This window comes from Tachypleus tridentatus, chromosome 6, assembly GCF_004210375.1.
Source record: "Tachypleus tridentatus isolate NWPU-2018 chromosome 6, ASM421037v1, whole genome shotgun sequence".
Classification (NCBI taxonomy): Eukaryota; Metazoa; Arthropoda; class Merostomata; order Xiphosura; family Limulidae; genus Tachypleus; species Tachypleus tridentatus.
This window is the reverse complement of record NC_134830.1, coordinates 14,841,743-14,860,535: the sequence shown is the minus strand read 5'-3', so window position 1 is coordinate 14,860,535 and position 18,793 is coordinate 14,841,743. Positions and strand designations below refer to the sequence as shown.

The window sequence follows — 18,793 nt, the reverse complement described above, 5'->3', positions numbered from 1 at the left end:
GGAATATGTACTGTTATACGTTCCCCAACTTTATTTCAATTAAAGTTTTAACATTAATACCAGCTGTCTTTAGAACGCATTTTTACTTCAAGTATGTTTCTCGTCATCATATCTATATTTCTGTTTATCACCTATAAAACAATATACCAAATATGTGTACTAAATCCCATGTAAAGTGGCCAAAATACGCCTAATTAATAGTCAAAAACCTAAAGTTATATTAATTTTGTGGTATCTGTACTCATCTACAATTACTCAAAATGGTAATGTCATCATTTTTGCTCCATGTGTTGGACCTGCAGAAATATAATTTGTGTCAAATCCCTTGTACATCAAAATATGGCCGAGTAATTGACTTAAGGTCCTAAGTTATGCTCTTCTTAAGCTCTGATCTCCTAAACAAACTTAAAATGAGTAACTCCAACATTTTTAAGTAAGTTTCTTAGCTGCATGAAATTTTATATTCCTATAAACTCTGCTCTTGATTGCTGTAAAGAGGACCACACAGGAGCCCAAAATATATATTTAGAGGGTGTTTGACCTTTGACCCAAACATTCTTTAAAATGATTAAACCAAAAAAAATTAAGACATCTACACGTATTGGAATAAATTACAAGCCTATCAAGTTACAAATCAATCCAGGCCCGCATGGTCAGGTGATTAAGGTACTCGACTCGTAATCTGAAGGGTGCGGGTTCGAATTTTGTCGCACCAAACATGCTTGCCCTTTCAGCAGTAGTGGTGTTATAATATTACGGTCAATCCTATTATTCGTGTGTAAAAGAATAGCCCACGAGTTGCTAAATTAGGGATGGCTAAAGCATATAGCCCTTGTCTAGCTTTGCACAAAATTCAGAACAAACCAAACAAATGAATCGGCTGAGAAATTAACGAAATACATTCGATTAGAAGGTGGTTAGTTTTTTTTAGTTTATCTGTAGTTAAACACAAAGCTACGCGCAATAGCCAACTGTGCCTTGATATGCCACTGGGGAACTGATTAGAAGAAGAGTGTGTGTGTTTTTTTTTTATAGCAAAGCCACATCGATCTATTTGCTGAGTCCACCGAGGGGAATCGAACACCTGATTTAAATTAAAAGAAGAAGACAAAATTATTTTTGTACATTGACAGTTAAGCAACAAAGAACTAAAACAGAAAATGTTATAAATATCAATTAAAACAGACGATTTCTTTGTGTCTTCAACTTGTTCGCACAAATAAGCCAACACTAGTTTTAATTAATTAATCATGTAGTTAAAATTTGGTAAACTTTCGTAATTTCACCCCTCAGAACAAAGCAAATGAAATGACACAGATAAGCGACCTTGATTTGGTTTTGTTGAATTTCGCGCAAAGCTACACGAGGGCTATCTGTGCTAACTGTCCCTAATTTAGCAGTGTAAGACTAGAGGGAAGGCAGCTAATCATCACGACCCACCGCCAACTCTTGGGCTACTCTTTTACCAACGAATAGTGGGATTGACAATCACATTATAACGCCCCCACAGCTGAAAGGGAGAGCATGTTCGGTGCGACGGGGATTCGAACCCGCGACCCTCGGATTACGAGTCGAACGTCATAACCCACTGGCCATGCTGGGCCCCTGTGATGTGCATGTGTATATTTTTCTTGTATTCTGTTCAGGAACTTTGAAAAGAATTATAAAATAAAGGCAAAAGAAGTCAAGTCCATTGCTGTTTCACATGTGTGCTTCATTTTATCTGGTAACTTGTAAACCCTTAAGGTTTTCTGTTTTGTTTGAAACGGTATAACTAGTTATATTTCTTCTTCTCTTAGTTCCGCAATATCTTTTAAAATGAGACAGTACATTCTTTAAGTTCGATGACTATCCGACCTACACTCAGTTTTGGGTCAACCTTAAACGACCTTGCCCACGGTTGTGCACTCAGAAGGAAAGAAGTCACATTTTTTAACTAGTCTTCTTTCAGAGAAATGCAGCGAGTTTCCAATAAAAGATAATAAAATAATGGTCCTTCTGTATTGTGTAAAAAGTACATCATAGAACTGTGTTAGACAGTTTCATATTCTTTTCCAGAGCGATAAGTTTTATCTACCTTCAGATAAAAGTAATTTAAAAACGGAACAAATGACTATTTTTTTTTTTTTTTTTTTTTAATTTCGCGCATAGCTACACAAGGGCTATCTGCGCTAGCCGTTCCTAATTTAGCACTGTAATACTAGAGGGATTTTAGGTTTGTAGAATAGTACGAAAACATTTTTAAAACACTTGTATAACTGTGTTTTTACATGTCTCTCCTGAGAGACAGCGGTAAATATTCTGGTTTACAACACTATAATCAGAGATTCTATTCCCTTCGGTGGATAGAGCAGGTAGCCTGATATGGCTTTGCTAGAAAATAATACACCCGGAGCCACAAACTCTGATACAAGTACAGTATCCATAGAAGGATTAATTAGCGTGAAAGCACGCAATGGGATTCACCACTGGTAGAGCGGTAAGTCTACGGATTTACAACGTTATAATCAGAGGTTCGATTCACCTCGGTGGACTCAACAGATACCCGGATGTGATTTTGCTATAAGAAAAAAACACACACCACACGATGGGACCCAAAAGTAAAATAGTCTGAAATATTCAAGAGTGTTTTGTAGTAATATTTCATTATAAAACGTGAAGGAAAAAGGTGTCTTAACACGATTACTAATTAACATTTTAAGTTGCAACTTCAGCTGAAAAAAAAATGCAATTTTCATATGTCTTAATACAAGGGCCCGGTATGGCCAAGCGCGTAAGGCGTATGACTCGTAATCCGAGGGTCGCGGGTTCGCGCCCGCGTAGCGCTAAACCTGCTCGCCCTCCCAACCGTGGGGGCGTATAATGTGACGATCAATCCCACTATTCGTTGGTAAAAGAGTAGCCCAAGAGTTGGCGGTGGGTGGTGATGACTAGCTGCCTTCCCTCTAGTCTTACACTGCTAAATTAGGGACGGCTAGCACAGATAGCCCTCGAGTAGCTTTGTGCGAAATTCAAAAACAAACAAACTTAATACAAATCGTTTCATTTTGTTATTTTTGTAGCTGTTATGAAAACTACACTCCGAATTTGTTCACTTCCCTTATTATGTGGAGCAAAATACGAATACGTTTCGTAGATAAAACATGTTAAATACTTTTAAAAAGTTATAGATATTTTATATTTTAATTCTTAAAAAAAAAAGCTATAAAAGATCCGATTATAAGGTTTACAGCTGGAAAGCAAATGCATTCTTAGGTCGTTCAATAGTTGGATCTCAAAAACAACCTGATATAAGGCTGTTTTCGGTGTCACTCGAACAGAAAGTTCAATATCTGTGACATAAAGAAAATAAAAATATACACTTTGAGGAAAAAATGTTTACATGCAAATTATGTAATGTTCAAGACAGAGCCTGTTAATTATAACGTGCGAGTGATGGGGTTGATGTCCATCATTGAAAACTTTCAGTCGTTTGGGTTTTATAATTGTGATTGTAAATCTAGTATTCAAGAGTTGGCGGTGGGTGGTGATGACTAGCTGCCTTCCCTCTAGTCTTACACTGCTAAATTAGGGATGGCTAGCACAGATAGCCCTCGAGTAGCTTTGTGCGAAATTCAAACAAACAAACAAATCTGGTATTCGATGTTAATAAGTAGCCCAGAGGATGACGGTGAGTGGCTCATTTTCTTCTCTCTAATCTATCACTTCAATATTAAGGTCGGTTAGTGTAGGTAGCCCTCGAGTAGCTTTGCGCACGATTCAACAGCAACTAAACAAGATAGGTAAGTTGTGGGACTCAAGACAGATCGATACTCTGGCACGCTCATAAAGTATCATAACTTCATCACGAAAATTTAGCTCTCGTCAATTACAGGGTCTTAAGAACTCCTTGATAACGTCATAAATTGTGCGATATGAGTAAATTTAGCTGATTTGATTTATCTAGTTCACTCAACAATATTTTTTTATTCTGTGCACTGTTTCCTCGCTATGTTTAAGCACCAGTTATCTATAGGTAACGCCAAAATTTGTATTTCAATTATGCTTTTATTAATTTAATAGGGATCTTTTTTTTCTGTTACCACTACAACAATCGAAAGGACGAAATAACATTTAAGCCTGGTCTCTGCTGTGGACGGTTTAAGTTTACATGTATAAATGTACATAACTCATAGTGTTAAATCTGTATTGCGAAAGTCCCGCCTATTCACTAAAGCTGTAGAAAATTCTCGAGTATAAGAATCAACAATACATATATGTATATATGTGTACTGTCTTTATTGTTGTGCAAGTTGAAGTTTCTAGAAACTCTCTTCACGCCTATAAATATATCTAACGTGATCCGTCAAGAAACAGTATATATATTGTTGGTTTGTTACAGTTGGTATACTACAAACTTTGGAAGCTATAACTGTGAGTAATGCTTATTAATCGGGAACTTTAGGTATTTGAACAGAAACGTTTATAAATTTCAAACCGTTTACCTTCGGCGGATTCACAAAGAGCATTAGTATTTTTACTAAAACATGACATAATTTTATCTGTGAAAAACTCGACCTTTAGTTTAGTTTTAATGCTGTTTTTATTATTACCAATATGCATTGTGTACGGTGTTATTTTCAGTGGTCTCCAATCATCTATCCATTTTCAGATTTTGTTTCGTCCAATGAAGGTATTATAAAATCAAGCAAGGTTAAAAGACTCTCCAAATGCTTAAAAGCATGGCGTACAGAAACAACGTGTCTCATTCTCCAATATCATATGTTTCAGATTTACAAAATGTTTCTAAAGTTCTTGTTAGGAACATAACTAACTTCGATCGGGGTCACGTACTAGTTCAACTCTGGAAGATACGTTCTGCAGCAGGATCCGGTCAAGAAAACTATATGCTGTTTCATTGGACAGTTCTATTCTGTCCTACTTTACCTTATGTACGTGAAACTTCTCTGTATCTTGGAGTGAAAACATTTCAGTATCCTTGTGATCCAATTTTCTGATTGGTCAACTACAGAAAATATGTGAATTGAAGTTTATGGTGTTTTGAAGATGTTTGTTTTTTTATTCTGACTTGGGCCGAGTAACAACACTAGATGCGTAAGTACCGTCTTCTTTTCTGTATCTCAGAACAACTGGTATGGGTATTAACACTTTTATTGATAAGCAGAGAATAACGTTTCGACCTTCATAGGTCATCTTCAGGTTAACAACGGGAAAGGTCTTCTTTTTTCTTATCGTACAGTCTGTTCATCTCGTGTGCGTGTTACAGAAGTATTTCATCACCAGTAACTTTGCGTTTATTCACAAATTACTTTAGATTCTTTAGTTTTTTTTGTTAAAAAAGTTTTTATTTGTTTATATTTTATTTAGATACTGTTTATTTTAACTTTACCTCATTTTACATGCCAAAACGCAACAGGCTTTCTTCACTCAGGCGATTAGCCGGATTTTACTTCTTTGATTTTTATCCCTTGTCAACAGAATGTTTGTTCATTCATCTTCACGCTAACTAATCTCTTTCTTTTAACCTACGACAAATTATTGTTTGTTTGTGTGTTTTTGGAATTTCGCACAAAGCTACTCGTCGTCCCTAATTTAGCAGTGTAAGACTAGAGGGAAGGCAGCTAGTTATCACCACCCACCGCCACACTCTTGGGCTACTCTTTTACCAACGAATAGTGATCGTCACATTATAACGCCCCTACGGCTGAAAGAGCGAGCATGTTTGGCGCGATGCGGATGCGAACCCGCGACCCTCAGATTACGAGTTGCACGCCTTAACACGCTTGGCCATGCCGGGTCGACAAATTATTAAACCATGTTATTCATACTATAGATCCTCGAACCTGAGAAACAGGCAATTATTGTGTTGAAAAATTAACCTAACTGGGGTTGAATTATAAATTTTATTTGTGACATCAAACTTTCCAACTTCTGTCTTCATGTACCACTTCTGATAAAACATGTCAAATATAGTATGAATTGTACTCTTGCTCTAAATGAATATCCCTCCCCTCATATTTTATTATCTTAGAAGTTTTCAGGCTCAATGACTCAACCTAGCAAAATTCTACAAATTCCAAAAGTTCAGCGTTCATTTGTTTAGGTTACATTGTAGTTTCCTGTCTCGAGTCTCTGATATATTATTCACTTCTTCTTCCCGTGTACCGAAATTAAAAGGTATGCTCAATTCCTTTTATAAATGCGCGGGCTTTACAGGTGTCATGTGACTAAGATGACCTTATCATTTACAGGAAAACTGACTTACGGCTGAAATATAAACACTGCGCTTTGAATATATCTATATCTCTCTACTTAGTTTGTTCCGTGTGTCAACTTTTATCAGATTTCAAATATCGTTATTTATGGATCTTTTCTGTCATAACAGTGTGTATAACACTATGCGTATGTGAGAATTACAATGAACATTTAAATATTGTGCTGATATATATATTTTCTCCCTTACTGTTAAGAAAGTTGTAACTTTAACACTCTGCCAAAGGAATGTATATACGCACACTTTTAATGTCACATTGTGCCGCACAACCATTCTCAATCTAACCATTATCAGACAACGCAGAGCGTGCTTCGTTTGGTGCTGTTCGCTCGGAGCAAGCATTTTCGTTTGGGACAAGTGGCTCAAGCCACCTGTTGCTTATCAGTGCTTTGGATAACCAGTCAGGTGTGTCACTGGCGGCTTAAGTAACCAATCAGAAGCTCGTGAACCGATCATCTCGCGTTGTGTTCTGTTAATACTCTAGAAGGTGAAGGTTGAGTACAAGTTGTGGAGTGCTGTAGGAACACCACCATCAGGAACTGAAACAGCAACTCATATGTATTCAACCAGAAGTTCAAACTGATAGGAATGAACTGTGTTTTCTAACTAGTCCAACATTTAGTCTATCGTGTGATAGAGACAACAACCATGTCGTGTTCAGTCGTTGTGGATGGTGCTCCAGCTAACCCCACCACCCGAGGCCCCATCTACCGATTCATTCGGCCCCGTCGTAGCATCAAGAAGGAGCTTCTTGCCCAACAGCGGTAAGTGATGCCCGTTTTATAATTACCGTGGAATCTGTCATAGAAGGACTGGGGCATGACTCCGACAATTTTATTTGATATGAACTCATCTTGCTTATGAAGTTAGTCTTGTATCTTAAGAGTGTACGTAATGTAACGTTCGTCAAGAATTTACACAAACAGCTACACGAAATAATTTCACTGGAAATCAGATCTATATAACCGACTGAACTTCTTCTTGACTTCAGTTACCTTTAGACCGTATTTAGTTTATGTGATACTCCTAAATTAATTGCAATCAGTAACTGGTGATAAACGCTGCGTTTTAAAACCTCGAAAACGAATTGAAAAACTACTGTCACAGATATGTACTTACAAAATAATACGCTATTTTGAAGGATCAGAATTTTATCCTAATTATAAGTTTTCTCTTAACAAAAGAGCACTCACACGTAGAAGATCTGGTATTTTGACCAGTTGAATGATTAGACATCCAGAGCGCTCTCATTTTGCGAACGTTCTTACGGTGTATACTGGACGTAAGCATTATTATTTATAGGGTATTCTTAGTATGATGTTTGAGATTTCTGTCAGTGTTTTTAGGTATTACAGTAACATTCTCTGACACCCTCCTTTCACTGATTCAAATAGTGTTTATAATGTTTTAGTCAGTATTCGGTGAAGTTAGTGGATGAAGAAAAATATATGTCAAATATTTTAGGTAAAACACTTACAGCTGATAATGAAACATGAGATAGAAATCACGACGCATTAAATACGACATCTGTCATCAATCTCCAAGTATCGATTTTAGGTTTTGTTATCTAACCGAAAACATTATTAAGCCCTTTAGATACTTAATAAATTATTATCTTCTATAATTTCTTTATTTCTTAAAGAAATGAACAACAATGAATGTTTTGTACCATATTCTCTCAAAAAAAATTCAATAAATTCAGAAAATAATTATAATAACTTTTAAAAAATCAATTTCAAACTAGTACCCGCAAAATAAAAACTATTACTTATATTTAGAATTTTATATAAAAAATTTCTGTATATATTTTGAAAATTCGTATTAAAACTGAAACTTTATGATAAACACGTGTTTAGATACATGTTTTAGCGGATACTTCAGGAAGTAACAGTTTCGCCTATACTTACTGTCTGATTTATCTACAAATTTTCAGTAAGTGCAGAAAGCTATAATCATCGCCTCAAGAAACTGTCTTTTAATTCTTTTTTTTAATAAAAAATCATGTTGAAACAGTAATTGTCCATATATTTGTAAACTGGCCATGCTGGACGGATAAAGTACTCGACTCGTAATCCGAGGGTTGCGGGTTTGAATCCCTGTCGCACCAAACATGCTCACCCTTTCAATCGTGGGGGCGTTATAATGTGACGGTCAATCTAACTATTCGTTGGTAAAAGAGTAGCCCAAGAGTTGGCGGTAGGTGGTGATGACTAGCTGCCTTCCCTCTAGTCTTACACTGCTAAATTAGGGACGACTAGCGCGGATAGACATCGAGTAGCTTTGCGTGAAATTCAAAACAAACCACACCGTACTATATCATTTTAAGACGAAATTAGAAATCGGAAAGTAGATTCCACATTTAATTTATTAAATTCACTTTATCCATCTCATAATATGATAACAATTAAGCGATGCGGTCTTAATAACTCGCCAGTTTGTATTTTAATAGAAAAAGAAGTTATAAAGAGATTCTCATCCATCCTATTTTCCCTCATGAAGATGACCTTTTGTTCCAGCAAGACAGTGGCTCAAACGAGGTGAGGTGAAGCGACTCCGAGAAGGAAAAATATGTTTGTCTTTCGCAACGTCCCGACGTGGATATTATTAACACTGTATAGGTTTATATGGAAACTGTGAAAGTCTACTGCAGTCAAACATCTCAGCTAAACTGTGGAGAAAGGTATAAGATTTATATGATAAGATATATGGAACGGTATATCACAGTCATAAATTAATAAGTATAGGGTAAAGCAAATACAAAAACCTTAGTGCATTACACAACTTACTCTGCCATAATGTATTGCATTACACAACTTACTCTGCCATAATGTATTGCATTACACAACTTACTCTGCCATAATATATTGCATTACACAACTTACTCTGCCATAATGTATTGCACAAGTGACAATTTGCCCATTCGAATGCAATTACGCCTTGTTTTTGACTCCTGTATGCGTATCATCTAAGCGTTTTCGTAGTTCTTTCAAATACTTTATGTCAATTTTTCCCCTAATTTCTGTCATTAACAACTCCTTTAATAAATATGCCTCCTTGTGTTTGTCCCATCTTTTTTTGCAAATGAGTGGGAGCGAAAGTTAAGTGGCGAGATTTTGTTTGTTTTTCTTCGAGTTTCTGTCATTGTACTAGCTTTCACTTTCACTTAAATGTCGATTGAAACTGTTTAAGAAGACTAAATAAAATGTTATGGTGGTATATCTTCCACTATGAAATAATAGTTTGGACTTTGATAGAAAAATGTGTGTAACGCGTGTTACTGTGGAAAACTATCAGATAATCCCTTAAGTAATGTCCCATTTTAGGTTCAGAAAAAGAGAAAGGATTTCAAACGCTTATATGTTATATAATCTATAATGTATGTTCTATTATTTTAAATTACTCCCTAGTAGTTTTGACATCTTTGTGTGTTACAAACTCTTTTCCATCAAGACAGTTATGCAAACTTCAGAATAGATGATAATTAGATGGGGCAAGGTCTGGAGAATAAGGAGGATGTGGAAGTTTTTCCTGGTCTAGCTTTTCAATCTTTGCAGATGTGATCCTTGCTGTATGGGGCCATGCATTATCTTAATGTAACACAATACCTTTACGATTGATCAAAGCAGGCCTCTTTTCTTTCAGTGCATCATTCAAGCGCTCTAACTGTTGACAATAGAAGTCTGATTTAATCGTTATATTCAGTAGTAGCAACTCAAAGTGGATCACACCAACAATATTCCACCAAACGCTTAACAAGACTTTCCTAGGGTGGAGGTCCATTTTGGACAGTACTTTAGCCAGTTTACCTGTACTGAGCCAGTGCCTGCAGCATTTAACATTTTTATATAATATTAGTTTTTCCATCTCCAGTCAATAACTTGTCCAAAAAAGGTGAGCTACGTTCACGAGAGTGCAAATGTCCACTCTTGCTCTAAGGTTGGCTTCTGTCAAATCATGGGGGACCCATTTTTCAAGTTTTGAGACCTTTCCAAGCTGTTGCAGATGACGGTGAACTGTTGAATGGGTTGAATTAAGCTTCTGTGCTAATTCTTCAACTGTTACAGCGCAATCTTCATCAAGTGCAGCCAGCAGCAAGTCATCATTAAACTCAACAGGATGATCTGAACGTGGCGCATCATTTAAGCTGTAGTCACCTGATTTGAACTTCTGAAACCACCTTCGACATTTTCTTTTATTGAGAGACTCCGCACCATAAACACCTTGAATGTTTCGTGTAGTTTCTGCTGCACTATTGCCTTTTTTAAATTCATAAAGCATTATATGCCTAATGTGCTCCTCATACATCCATCTTCATAATAGTTTATTTGATTAATGATCTAAAAATGTAAAGTTGAGTTAGTTTCTTTAATTTGTCTGAACATTTTTATACACGTCCTACCACATATTTTAGTCATTAAAACCTTCTACAAAGACAGAAATGATAATGCACTTTCTGTATTAAATTTTCTGAGATTATTTATGGGATGACCTGATATAAATAATACTAAGTTACGTCCTACCGGTATTAGTATGTTCTATTATCCAAAACTACATCATAAAATACGTTTTATATAACGACTCTTCTGGGATTCGTTTATAACTTCCGACAAATTGACGTATCGGGAAGCATAAAACGTCTTCACAGATCGACACCAGAAGAATCATTTAACCGTCCTCTCCAAGTCCTCGAAACGCCAACGTGTCTAACTGTCAAAAAAGCTTGAAGATGACAGAGTGCTTTTAAAGAGATCTCAGAGACGTCTATTGAATTTTATAGCCTCCTGCGGCTTTTTTTTTTTTTTTTTACAATTCACAATAGATTGTTGCATGGTATTGTTGGATAAGTCTGAAATAATACATCTTCGTTTGTGGACTACAGAGAGCCAGAATCTGGCGTTATAATTTTCCTGGACTTAAAACATTCCGAAAATATACTTCAAACTATTTATACGTACCACTAATTTATAAAACAATTCCTAAAATTTAAGCTAACCTAACATAATATGACCTTGTTAAATCTCCACTCTTTATATTTCACGGTCCCGCAATCATGTTCACAGTTGTTACTGACGTAGCTGATATCGTGTCATTCCTAGCATTATGTTCTGCACTTCTATGCTTGAAACGAGTTGTGAGGCGCGTCGTAGTTTGACGTAATGATTTCTTTACTTCATGCAGCTGCTAAAATGTCTGTTTAACAACCTCGATGGACTTGAGTTTCATAGATAGATGAAAATCTTTATATCAAAGCTGTGCTTCCGTCTCACCTCAACCTGACACGAACATAATCATAAACTGATTATACGCCAGAGAATCCATAATCTATCGGTGCATTTCAAGCTAGGACAACTTATAAAGGTGTTCCGTACATTCAGGAAGCCTTACTCATATTTTGAGATGAGACTCTGATTTTTTTTTTCATTGGTCAGTCCAACAGATAGGAACTTCTACCCTTTCCCAATGTAAGATATTCATTGTTGAAGTTTCTTTCGATTGGTAGAAAAATAAATAATTCATTCGTCACGATTCAGTTCACTAATTTTCAACTGGAATAACATTTTTCTCATTCCAATATTTTGTAATCATAATTTGTCTTTCCTTTTAGTTTGTTTTGTAGGTGCCAGGTTTGTTCTCTTTCACTTTTAGACCACGTAATACATATCTAGGTCTGCTTCATTTAACGTTCAGACCACGTAATACATATCTAAGTATGTTTCCCTTACCGTTCCGACTGCGTAATATATACCTAGGTCTGCTTCCTTTCTTGTCGGACTACAAAACTAGGTTTAATCTCTTTCTCATTCGGACTACGTCACGTGTAATGAACTAGGTTTGTTTCCTTTGTCACGTGTAACCAGGTCTACTCTTTCTCAAGTTGACTACGCAACATATAACTGGGTTTACTCTCTTTGTCATACAAATGAAACGATGATTTCACAGCATATAACTATAAATCAATAAGTTAACTCAGCAGCAAATCTTAACACTAAAGTGACTTGCTAATTAAACTCCTATAGTCTTCACAAATTATTCTATAATTCTCTATTAATCTCAGTCTTTTTAAACGTTATTAATATAGTCACATTTTCTTTCCGAATTTTTATCAATAATATGTTTTACGTCATTCACATAAACAATACCATCAGACAGCCAGAGTTGTAGACCAAACGGAACATTAATAGAGTATTTCTGTCGTCCTTCGTAAAAACCATTCTCGGCTACAATTAGAAACCATGTTTGGACTAATTTTGATCACATCACACACATTTTAAGCTCCAAATTAACATTATTATATCTAGGCTAACAGCGATAACATATGTGGCAGTTGAAACTGAAAGGCTAAAGTTAAAGATGCTACAAACATGAATATTTTTGGACTGGAGACAAGAAAAGAGTGTGTGTTTTCTTATAGCAAAGCCACATCGGGCTATCTGCGAAGCCCACCGAGGGAATCGAACCCCTGATTTTAGCGTTGTAAATCCGGAGACAAGAACAGGAACAAAATTACTTTCATAAAATCAAACAAACAATAATAAATGAATATATTAACCAAAAATCAATAACAATATTGCTTAAAATATATTGTTAATACGCGTTGTTTACGAGAAGAATATTGCAAGAAAGATTTGGACGATTGTTTCAGCAGAGGGGCGTTATAATGTGACTTTCAATCCCACTATTCGTTGGTAAACGATTAGACCAACAGTTGGCGGTGGGTGGTGATAACTAGCTGTCTTCCCTCTCGTCTTACACTACTAAATTAGGGACGACTAGCGCAGATAGCCCTCATGTAGCTTTGCGCGAATTTCAAATCAAACCAAACCAAAAAGCTTCTAGGGGAAATGGCAGTCTTCGTGGCACCAAAGTTGCGTCATTATCTCAAATATGTGTCAAGTTGTCTATACTTTTTTTGTAGAGTACGCTTTACGACTGAAGTTTCGTGTTAGTTTTTAGAAAAATCTTACTACACTTGCCTTGTATAAAGTGTAATATTTCTGCTCTCTAACATTTCCGAAAAACAAGGGTTTTGTTCCTGGTTGTTTGCTATATATGTTTATAACAACAAAAATAAAACACAAGCTACTCGAATGCATTCAGTTAAGTTCCTATTCTAAAAATTTCGAAATTTGCGCAATTTTTTACCACTTTAACAATTCACCCCAAGATACATAAATGTCAGTGAACTCTGTACATAACACTTCCGCTTGAGCGAAATCACACCCACCAATATTTCAAACCCAGCCATTTTAGGGATTTCGTGACTACCAAACTAAGCAACTCCCGATGACCAACCCATTAAATTGTGTAATTTAAGTCTTGTCCGCATATTCCACCAAGTCTTCATTGATGTGTTCAACGGGAAGATGAACATATCAAAATATGGGTACATTACCAATAAGTGGGTATCGTACGTAGCAATGTCCTCCAGAAGACATAAAAACGATTTTTGTCATAATTAAATAAAAGAAATAGTGCATAAGGAAAAAGGAAAACTTAAGATTAGCAATAAATTTTAACACGTGTGATTATTTTACACGTACTTTAAAGCAACGCCTCTGATCGTGGAATCTGCTTAGTTTACGTTTGTTTGTTTGGTTATTGAATTTCGCGCAAAGCTACTCGAGGGCTATCTGCGCTAGCCGTCCCTAATTTAGCAGTGTAAGACTAGAGGGAAGGCAGCTGGTCATCACCACCCACCGCCAACTCTTGAGCTACTCTTTTACCAACGAATTGTTGGATTGAACGTCACGTTATAACGCCCCAACAGTTGAAAGGGCGATCATGATTTGTGCAACAGGGATTCGAATCCGCGACTTTCGGATTACGAGTCGAACGCCTTAACCCACCTGGCCATGCCGGGCCTATTCAGTTTACCATCAAAAGTTTGTTCTGTTAGCAACGGCTATGGAGAGACAACTTTGATTGCACTGAAGATGTAACTGCACCGTTATAACTGAACAAGTAACAACGTTTAGCAATAACACTTCTGCACTGTTAGCTAAACCCTTTATTCTTAAAATGTTTTATAAAATATGCGTCCCAACTCTTATTTCAAGATCTGTACGGACACGTCTAAATTTCAATATTTCGTTACGTTACAATTCGATTTAACTGTTGTCTATAAATGTAAATTCATGGTTTCCGCTATTAAAAATGATTTTGTAATTCTAACGTATAATGTTTGGCATAATATAGTAAAGTATATAAACAATTTGTATACAAAATGTTTTGGTGGGGATAGCAGTTGGAAAACGGCCGTTGAGTTTTACCCCTATGCTTAGTTTCGATAAAGACCAGCATGTGTATTTACTTTCGTGAGTAAAAAAGGAAAGAAAAGGCAAACATGTCTTCCTGCGAGACAGAGGTAACGCTATACATACGGTTTGTTTTGTTGTTGTTTTTTTAATTTCGCACAAAGTTACTCAAGGGCTATCTGTGCTAGCCGTCCCTAATTTAGCAGTGTAAGACTAGAGGGAAGGCAGCTAGTCATCACCACCCACCGCCAACTCTTGGGCTACTCTTTTACGAACGACTAGTGGGATTGGCCTTCATATTATAACGCCCCCACGGCTGAAAGGGTGTTTGGCGCGACGGGGATGCGAACCCACGACCCTCAGATTACGAGTCGCACGCCTTAACACGCTTGGCCATGACAGGCCACTATATACATACGGACTTACAATGCTAAAATGCGGGGCTTGCTTTTCATTGCTAAAAAAGAAAATTATTCCTTGTGTTTGTGTGTTTTCTTATAGCAAAGCCACATCGGGCTATCTGCTCAGCCCACCGAGGGGAATCGAACCCCTGATTGTAGCGTTGTAAATCCGAAGACATACCGCTGTACTAGCGAGGGGCTAAATTATTCCTAAGGTGGGCAAAATGCTAATTTTGAACTTCTTAACGAAAATTAAACCTATAAAACTTGAAGTTATAGAACACCGAGTTGTGAACACAAAAATGATATACGGCGTCTTAACATGTCATATGTCCTAAATGTCTGTAAAATATCATGACTTCATACTAGCAAGCATTTTTAGCTATCAGATAGTCTAGTCGCTATGGTCTTCTCAGATTATGGATCCAAAAACTGATGGCTCGTGATTTGTTGTCGTAGAAACTGGTTACACAATTTACGGCCATGGTTGACTGTCAAATCGAATCCCAATATCCAAACAACCAAGGGTAGCCCAAGGATTAGCATTGAGTGTTATTAATTAATTACCTCTTTCTCTAGTCTATCAGAACAATATTAGGGACTATTAAGCACAGATAGCGTAATACGCGAAATTTTGGGAGAAACAAACAAACTGTCGGAATGTATGCAACAAACTCCTTTCAACACAAGTCTTCAACACTGACTTGATAAATGTTTCCTACCGCGTCATCAAGACAGTTCCAACAAATCTAATACGACTTTCGATTGGGTAAATGTAAAACTTCCTTCTTAAGCTAGCTGGATTATCTATAAAATTGAGGGTGGGAAAAAAATATCGACCATTTATTGTTACAATACTTGAGACTAGCACTTTTCTCCATCAGAGGGAACTCAAAGTTTGAGCCACCACACACTTAGTGTTCTGGTTCTCTTATAAATTCAGGTGGTTTTTTTTAGGTGTCACATTCTACTTGAAAAGTGTGAGAAAATGAGAGAGGATATCATTTCCATTCACATTTGACGTAGCGTTACAGTATCTTCCTTTTAAATTACGAATCGTATGATAACTGTTAATATAGAACAAAACCTTATTTTCTGAAGAAAAAATAAATAAACATTTGTTGCTTTTGTTATTTAGTTGTAGTTGCATGTGTGGTTTGAATTTCGCGCCAAGTTACTCGAGGGCTATCTGCTCTAGCCGTCCCTAATTTAGCAGTGTAAGACTAGATGGAAGGCAGCTAGTCATCACCACCCATCGCCAACTCTTGGGCTGCTCTTTTACTAACGAATAGTGGGATGGATGATCACATTATAATGCCCCCACGGGTGAAAGAGCGAGCATGTTTGGTGTGACGGGAATTCGAACCCGCGACCATCAGATTACGAGTTGAGTACCTTAACCCCCTGCCTATGCCGGACCTGGATGATTGGTAGTTCATATGTTTGCAGGTTTTTGAACCTGTCTTTTCTTTTTGGTACTTTTCACGTAAAAATGAAGTTCCTGTGGTATAGTTCAGACGTTAATATTGTGTCTTTCTACAATATTATGCGTAAAGATGGAATGTTTCATTTTAACCTCCGTGAATTTGATAAAAAGGCAAAACAAGCTTTGATTTTATGATCTATTTTACTGCCAGAGAGCAACTATTTGATTCTACAGCCCTAATGACATTTTCATACTGTTTGAAAGTGGTGATTATACCACGGATTTTGTACATTTCTTCTACTCATGTCAGATATACCCAGTAGTTTCGAATCTAGGTGTATGAGATTAGTTTCTAACTTCAGAGAATATTTCTTTTGCTTCAGAGACCCTCATAAAATAAACGTGCTTAGAAACTGCAATTATAGTTATCCTAAATATTCGCAACTCTCAGAGACTAAACGTTAATTCTGGGGATCCATACCCCCGAACACCTAGTTGTAACACTCGTGCATGATGTTGGTACAGACAGTACAGATAAGGTAATCTAATGTATGTAGCTTTGACACTTTACAATAAACTTGCTGTGTTCCCATTCTACTAAACCAAATAAAAGACTAAAAAGCAGTCTTCTCAAATTCATTTTTTTCTTGGAAATTAGAATATTGAAACAACATATGAAGTGTATATAGAAAGACATTTAAGCAAGTTATCTTGAGTAATATTAAGAGTATTTCAGCTCCTAGGTTCTAATGGACTAAACTGTCAGTGCGAATAACATAAAATCATACAGGGAACCGAAATCAAAAACCTCTTATATTCCAAAGATGCCAGGATGTAAATATTTTACTCATGTTGTACAGAACTCCAGTTTGACCGATTAAAATGTGACTTCGTTTGTTTTGTTTCTTTGTTTTGAATTTCAAGCAAAGCTACTAGAGAGATGTCTGTGCAAGCCATCCCTATTTTAGTAGTTTAAGACTAGAGGAAAGGTAGCTACCCATCACCACCCACCGCCAACTCTTGGGCTACTCTTTTACCAACGAATAGTGGGATTTCCCGTCACATTATAACGCCTCCACGGCTGAAAGGGCGAGCGTGTTTGGGGTTCGAACCCGCGACCCACGGATTACCAGTCGAGTGCCTTAACCACCTGGCCATGCCGGGCCAAAGTAACTTGAAGAGGTGTAGGGTGTGTATAAATAGTGTGTGTGTTTTCTTATAGCAAAGTCACGTTAGGCTATCTGCTGAGCCCACCGAGAGGAATCGAACCCCTGACTTAGCGTTGTAAATCCGTAGACACCCCGCTATACTAGCTGGGGATTGGGTGTATATGAAAGTAAGGTTGTTTAAACATACTCTGAGTGAATTATGTACAACAGTCTCCCTAATCCGAATTTTAAGTGAATGTCATGTTAGTTATACTACTGTACCTCAACCTTCAAGGCTGTACCAGCGACTATATTTTCAGACTGAATGATTTAATGCATTCTTGTTCTTACTCTGAACCTTTTCAGCTAAATAATTTTAATATAGAAAGTTATACAACTTTACCTATTATGTCACATATATAGACAGGTAATTTTCAAACCATATTTTAGTATTAGAAACATAGTTATATATGGACGAGTTTACGTATTTATGACGCTAAAATTCGGGTTTCGAATTCCTGTGGTGGTAGAGTGCATACTGCCTACTGTGTAATTATTGGCCAAAGCAAACAAACACTTTTATTTTTAAAGAGAAAAAAGAAACCTCCTGAAGATAGCAGAAAAAAAGATGTAATTAAAATATTTTAATCTTAATTTTAAATATCGAATGACTCTGGATTTGAGCCAAACAAACCAGCTTTCTTGGTAAAGTATACATTAAATTAAAAAAAAAAAATCCTCAGCGTTACGACTTTTAAGACCTGGCAGCATCAAACGTATAGGAGTCGAGATTTAAAATAAACACGTCATCAAAGTGCGACGGGTAATATTTTAAATGTATTTAACATTGCTTGTACCATGCCTAAACTAAAGCGTCTACCCATTTACGTAGGCCTAAAAATAAAGCAAAACATTAGAAATATTAGGAATCATGGGAGGAAAGTGTTGATGGACGCTCACGTGCTTTAATTCACAGGAAGGTGTACTTTGGTAGGTGTTGTAAAGTTTACTAAGCGTTTTACGTTCTCAGCCTTGGATCTCCATACACAATAACCCAATTATATCATCTACGACTATTTTTTGGTTCAGAGCGTGTTTGCATGGCTCGGTTGAACCATAAGTTATGCTAAAGAATGGCGTCATTCAAGCGCATCAGACATGAATATCTACCCCACCTAGTGGCATCCTGCCGAAAATGGCTTTATAGTAGTGATATTGATATTAGAATACCATAACAAGAAACTTGTGAGTCACACTAACATGTAAAGTCCATATAAAAGAATATTTCA

The 18,793-nt window shown here is 36.6% G+C and overlaps 2 protein-coding genes across 2 annotated transcripts in view; one reads left to right on the top strand and one right to left on the bottom strand.

Annotated features, from left to right (window-relative positions):
* LOC143251969 (uncharacterized) overlaps positions 1–18,793 on the bottom strand; it is a 170,798-nt gene that overhangs the window by 119,433 nt on the left and 32,572 nt on the right. The window lies entirely within an intron of this gene.
* LOC143251971 (uncharacterized) overlaps positions 6,772–18,793 on the top strand; it is a 33,829-nt gene continuing 21,807 nt past the window's right edge. Inside the window, exon 1 of the mRNA XM_076503391.1 lies at positions 6,772–7,038. Coding sequence (XP_076359506.1) covers positions 6,923–7,038 — 116 coding nt within the window. The 5' untranslated portion in view covers positions 6,772–6,922. The remainder of the gene's footprint in view (positions 7,039–18,793) is intronic.